Source organism: Chenopodium quinoa, unplaced genomic scaffold, assembly GCF_001683475.1.
Source record: "Chenopodium quinoa cultivar QQ74 unplaced genomic scaffold, ASM168347v1, whole genome shotgun sequence".
NCBI classification, from domain to species: Eukaryota; Viridiplantae; Streptophyta; class Magnoliopsida; order Caryophyllales; family Amaranthaceae; genus Chenopodium; species Chenopodium quinoa.
In genome coordinates this window covers 4,766,274-4,772,026 of record NW_018743212.1, presented here as the reverse complement: position 1 = coordinate 4,772,026, position 5,753 = coordinate 4,766,274, and the positions used below count along the sequence as shown (strand labels likewise).

Below are 5,753 nucleotides of genomic sequence, written 5' to 3'. Positions count from 1 at the left end.
TATTGACTTGAAATTACTTTTATTAAGCTTAAATTATTTTCACTGAATTGAAAGTAAGTATTTTTACCAAACTAAAATTATTTTTACTGATTAAAACTTATTTTTATTGATCTGATTATCTATTTTTTTAAATAAAAAAAATTAAATAACAATGCATTTTGTATGCAGCTAGCCACACCATCTGACAGGACAAAGTAACCCCTATAAAACTGACCGAGTAACCTCTGTAATACTAACTGATGAGTAACCTCTAACACTAACTAAGTAACCCTTATCTATAACACTGACTGAGTAACCACTATAACACTGACCAAGTAAACCCTATAGCACTAACGAAGTAACTCTTATAATAGTTGGTGACACGATTTGACCAACTACATACAGTATAAAAGTTTTAGATTAAATATATTATAAATGAATCTTATTTTAAAGAACTTTTTAAAACGAATTTGATGATGGAAATAGAATTGGGTTATATGAAATTTATTAAAAGTTATGATTAATTTTGTATATATGAAATATTAGAATTCTATTGATAATAAAACTCTATATAACAATTTATGTTAAAAATTATATCCAAAAATCGCATACTTAACCTCATATGTGTCACAATAATACCTATTTATCGCTTATGTGGCGCGACACTTGGCAAAAAACTGGAATACCAAGTGTCGCTATCTTGTGGTCTGGCTGCGAGATCGACTTTATTTATTAGTGATATGATATGATATTAGATTTTAAAACATTAAAATAAATTTAATCTGTAAATTTTGATTTAGAAATGACCAAACAATAATAATAAAAAAATAAAAAAAATAAAAAAAAAGACTTATGAAATTAAAGAGTAATAGCTTTGGTAAACTAAATATACATAGAAACTTAAATTTAATTTTGCATTAATATTGTTATAATGACAAAATCGTACACCATAACATCTTTAATATGTTGTCTAAATTAATAACTAAATTAATTTGGAACGAAGAAAGAATTTCATTATAATTTTCGAATAATTTTAAACATCAAAATTGTGTTAATGTTGCTAGTTATAATATAAAAAACATAGACCAAAACATCCAAAATATGCTGTCCGAATCTAATCCCCAACACGCACAATCCTAGAACACTCCAAAAGCATGTGGAAGAGCACAACTACAAACAAGATAAGACTTTACTTATATTGTTGCACCAAACATGAAGCTTAACCTTAAACGTCCGTTTATATAACTCCATCTTATATTATACGAAGTATTACTTAACATGTCTTAATAAGTTTACCACAATAACTCAAAACTACACTAATTAAATTAGCAAGCATAATAGCATAACACATGAACTATATACTAAGATTATATTTAGAGTTGCACCGACGACGTACATATATACGTCTTAATATTGTAATTAATAGTGTATCATTATTCAAGCAATCAAATAGCTCTAACCTCGAGTTTATCCATAATCTTGATTTGTTCATTGATAATCCAAGCTACTAATCTTTTCATGCTGCTGAATATTTGCATGATCTGCAACAATATTCATACTATTCGTCTGCCCCAACAAACTACTAAGCGAACGAGCTTTGACTACACCAAGTTTCACCCTCTTACTCTTACCAAACGAACTCATTCTTTCTAGCTTCTTCTGACTGCTATTATCCACTGCCTCACTCTCCTCCACCTGGCCTAGCGCGAATTTAGTCCCGTTCGTGGAGTTGCTCTTCTTCTTAGAGGACCGCGACTTTGCACTAGTGTTACTTGTCATACTCCGGAGTCTACCCTTCCCTAAGTGATGCTCGCATAGGGAGTAACCCACGAGTGTCGGTTGACAACACCTCCACCCTCTCCCGTTCACTCGGCTGCACCTTGAACCTTCCATTATTGTGTTACCCCTTTTTGCATTTCCCTTCTTTGCACTCACTGCTGCTGCTGCTGCTACTACCTCGTCGTTATTACCCTTCTCTATTTGTTTTTCATCTTCAACGTCGGTTTTACTCCACTTCATTATCATCGTCATTGTTGTTGGTGGTGTTGTCGTGTCCTCCTTACCATCAAATATCGAGTTTTCAACAAAGGTATTAAACCCAATCCCTCTCCTCTTCTTCAGTGGAATCGCTTTATCACCATCGCACCACCTCCCTAACACTTGATCTAAAGACATAACAACATTATTCACACCCAGGCCAACACAACAACAATCTCAAAACATCATCATCAATGGAAACGAAAAACTTACAAAACAAAAATAATTAACTGCGTTTATTATCAATACCTTCATTATTGGAGAGAGATAAAGATCGTCCACTATCATCGTTATTTTCTGTTGCACCTCTCATACTCGCGATACTAAAAATCGGAAAATCCCAGAAATCAACAACCATTGACATTAAAAGCGGAGAAATCAAACATAAATAGAAAAATGATAGACAAATTTAAGATGAAGGTGGGTGCAAAAATATGTATGTTATGTAAATGATACATATAGAGAGAGAAAACGCTGTTGATGGGGACCATCATCGTCCCCATGCTAACATCCATCGCATTGGTGTAGTACAATAATAATACTTTTTATATATATATATATAATTTTATTTTTCGATTTTACATTTATTTTAAATTTTAATTTTTGGTAGATAACCAAATAAAAGAAAATTAAAAGGACTAGATGAGATTAGATGGGGAAGGTATGGTGACTCTTGCCAAAAGCTGGTAATAAAAACTTCTTCCCCACCTTTCTTCTAAAAATTATACATGTATAATACTAGTATATTCCCACTTTAATTAAGTTTCTATGTACTTCAAATTGTTACCCTCTCCGTCTCTTAATAAAACCATCACCGTCAAAGTAGGAACAACGTTTGAGACGAGAGCGGGGAGAGAGTACAGTATTATCCTTCACCCTTTAATTACTAGATTTGATCAAAGTAGGTACCAACATGAAATAAAGGTTAAAAAAAAAAAGAAAGAAAATAACAAAAATTCCAAATAATTTTTCATTGCATATAGATTATAGAATTGGAAAATTCAAACGATGGTATTTAAGAAATTTGAAATTATTGTTTACCTGATATTATCTTCATTATTGTTAATTTGTAGTCCGTTGTTATCGACAGCTTCGAATCCCTACAGAAGTAAAATTGTTGAAGCAAAAAGATCTATTATTACTCAATCTATCTAACATAAAGAACTAACTAATTTAATTACATATGGTTGAATGTATAGTAGTGCAATTGCTCTTAAATAAAATTACTACAACAACCATCCGTACTACAACAACAAACAAACCCAAAGTAAAAAAATAAATAAATAAATAAATAAATAAAAATGAAATAAAAACACAAAGTTACCGTAGCATCAACGGTAGTATTAGTAGCAGTAGGAAGCTTAGAAGTGTTATCGTTATCGACCAACGGTCCACCGCGGCGTGGATCGGAAGCGGACCGTTTAGTAGTCGAGAAATAATCGGATGACGTCGGCATCAGCGGCGAGAAGGAGGAGGAGGAAAGGGTGGTGGTACTATTATTATCATGAGTAGTTTGCACCGGTGACCGGCTGAAAAGGTGGGGATCTGAAAGAGATACCGGAGAAAGAAGTGAAAGAGGCAAAGGTACCTTTCTTTTCCTAATCCTCATGGGTTTGATTTATCTTTTCTTTGGTGCACACAAAATAAATTAAAACTGATGAGATTTAGAGAGAGAAAATAAAAATAAAATGAGCTTAAGTGCAATGAAACTTATGAATGAACTACATAGACAAAATGCAAAGGTATTTTGATTTAATGGGTCATTTTTATAAAAATAAATATAATTTTATAATTTTTTTTTAATTTATGAAAAAGGGTAGCTATGAGAGGTCTAAGAGAAATAGTGTAAGTTTGTTGAGGTGGTTTTTCTCTCTCCTACTTTAATTTGTTGCACCACACAAATAAGAGAGAACGGTAGTGTATGGGTGAGGGGAGAGGCACGTGCGAGAATGTAAAAAGTTGAAGGATGGCACGTGTGGAGGGGGAGATGACCGGTTAAGCAGGTAGTCGGTGGAGTGGACGGAATCAGATATTGGGAGGAGAGAGAAAGGAGTACGGTAGATGACAGGGTGGAAGACGTGGACTGGGAATACAAGATGATGGGAGCTGCTAATTATTTTTATTTATTTTTTATATTTTTAATTTGGGACAACAGTTTTTTTCTTTTTTGGGGTTTAAACTTGTTATTGGAACTACTTTAATTTTGTTAAGGGCGGGTCCTACGTTTAGCAACGACCAAGATGCTCCGGCATCTCCATGTTAAAACTTCTTTTCTTTTTTGCTCATTCGGATCCGCGCCTTAACCCGGTTTTCGCGCTCCGATTGTTTTGTGTAGATTTTAGAGTTTCAATCTGCATTTGACTAAACGCAATTAGGGATGCTAGTCAAGCGAGTCGAGCCCAAATTATGATTAGTTCGGCTTGTGTTCGTTTAAGTTTGTTTGAACTCGAACCGAGCTCGAAACTTAGTTAAGCTTTGACCGAGTCGAGTTTGGACAAGCGTTGACCGAGCTGTTCACGAAGAACCTTGACTTATTATATCCTTAGTTTACTTGTCCTTAACTCTTTTTTATTTTTAATTAAATTTTTTATTTTGTGATGAGTTTATTGTGTTATGATAAAAATACTAGCTTATTATTGTGTAATTAGGATAAATATATTTATATTTATATTTATGAACATAATTTATTTTTTATATGGGAATACTAATCGAGTTTATTCATTAACTTTTTGAGTCGGGCTTGGCATAACTCAACTCGACTCGTTAAGGTCTCAAGCCGAACTCAAACCCGAGCCAAGCCAACACGAATCGAGCTTTGCCCAAACTTTGACCGGGTCAAGCTCAAATTGTTCACGAACAAGCCAAGCTCATTATCACCCCCCTAAACGCAATATGTTTTTTTTTTTTAACTATACGGAGTATATATTATCTATATTGACTATAACTTTTAATGATCATGTAAAAATAGATGTTTGGATATATATAAGTTGTTGCTGGATTTGTCTCAACCAAAGTCATCAAAATTAAGATTCTACTTTGAATCAAAAAGGGCTTTATAATCCAATTGTAGAATTTTATGCATAATCAAGACGTCATAATCAACTTTCATTGAATGTCTTTATATTATACGTTAAAATTTTTAATTATTGATAGAAAATAATTGTTTACCCACTAAGATATACATTTATTAATACTTTTTTTTTAAAAATGTTATAAATTTGTAAAGTTTTCATTAGTTAAGTGAAAGGTTAAATCAGATAGAATTGTAAAATCGAATCTTATGGTCATATATGAATTATAAAATCGTAAGATTCTTTGTGATTTTAATAATTATGGTCTTAGCGTATATAACCTTTAACAAAATGTACCTACCAAATTTTAAAAAATCACGCTCTCTATTTCGAGTTAAGCAACAGTTTGACTAACATTTTTGTCAATACATAACTTTGGTAATTAATATCCCTAATTTAAAGTTAGTAAGAACTATGAAAAATTGATGCACTCAATATAAACATTGAGATAAATCAAGTGTATGATAAATATTTTACCTCCGTTGCAAAGGTTCCTACTTGCCTTAAATACAAAAAAAAAAAAAAAAAAATTAAAAAAAAACCAAAAATATATAGTGTATAAAACTTTGCCCATCCTGTAGACACCTGATTGTGTCTCCCCAAATACTACACCCAGTGATGAGTACTTTTTACGTCTTTGATTATCAAATTAGGTGAAGAGTTGAA

The 5,753-nt window shown here is 32.3% G+C and overlaps 1 protein-coding gene across 1 annotated transcript; it reads right to left on the bottom strand.

Moving 5' to 3' along the window:
- Window positions 1-1,322: 1,322 nt before the first annotated feature.
- On the bottom strand, window positions 1,323-4,555 carry LOC110734501. The gene is made up of 4 exons (XM_021914666.1): window positions 3,341-4,555; window positions 3,058-3,116; window positions 2,266-2,339; window positions 1,323-2,144 (listed from the first exon to the last, which is right to left on the bottom strand). Exons 1-4 carry the CDS (start codon window positions 3,623-3,625, stop codon window positions 1,468-1,470), a joined length of 1,095 nt encoding a protein of 364 aa, XP_021770358.1. The 5' UTR covers window positions 3,626-4,555; the 3' UTR covers window positions 1,323-1,467.
- Window positions 4,556-5,753: the final 1,198 nt, after the last annotated feature.

Coding starts and splice junctions, on each gene's coding strand:
- LOC110734501 (XM_021914666.1), bottom strand. CDS start 3,625: ATGAGGATTAGGAAAAGAAAGGTACCTTTGCCTCTTTCACTTCTTTCT. Junction 3,117..3,340: donor ATACTACCGTTGATGCTACG/GTAACTTTGTGT, acceptor TTACTTCTGTAG/GGATTCGAAGCTGTCGATAA. Junction 2,145..2,265: donor ATCTCTCTCCAATAATGAAG/GTATTGATAATA, acceptor TTATGTCTTTAG/ATCAAGTGTTAGGGAGGTGG.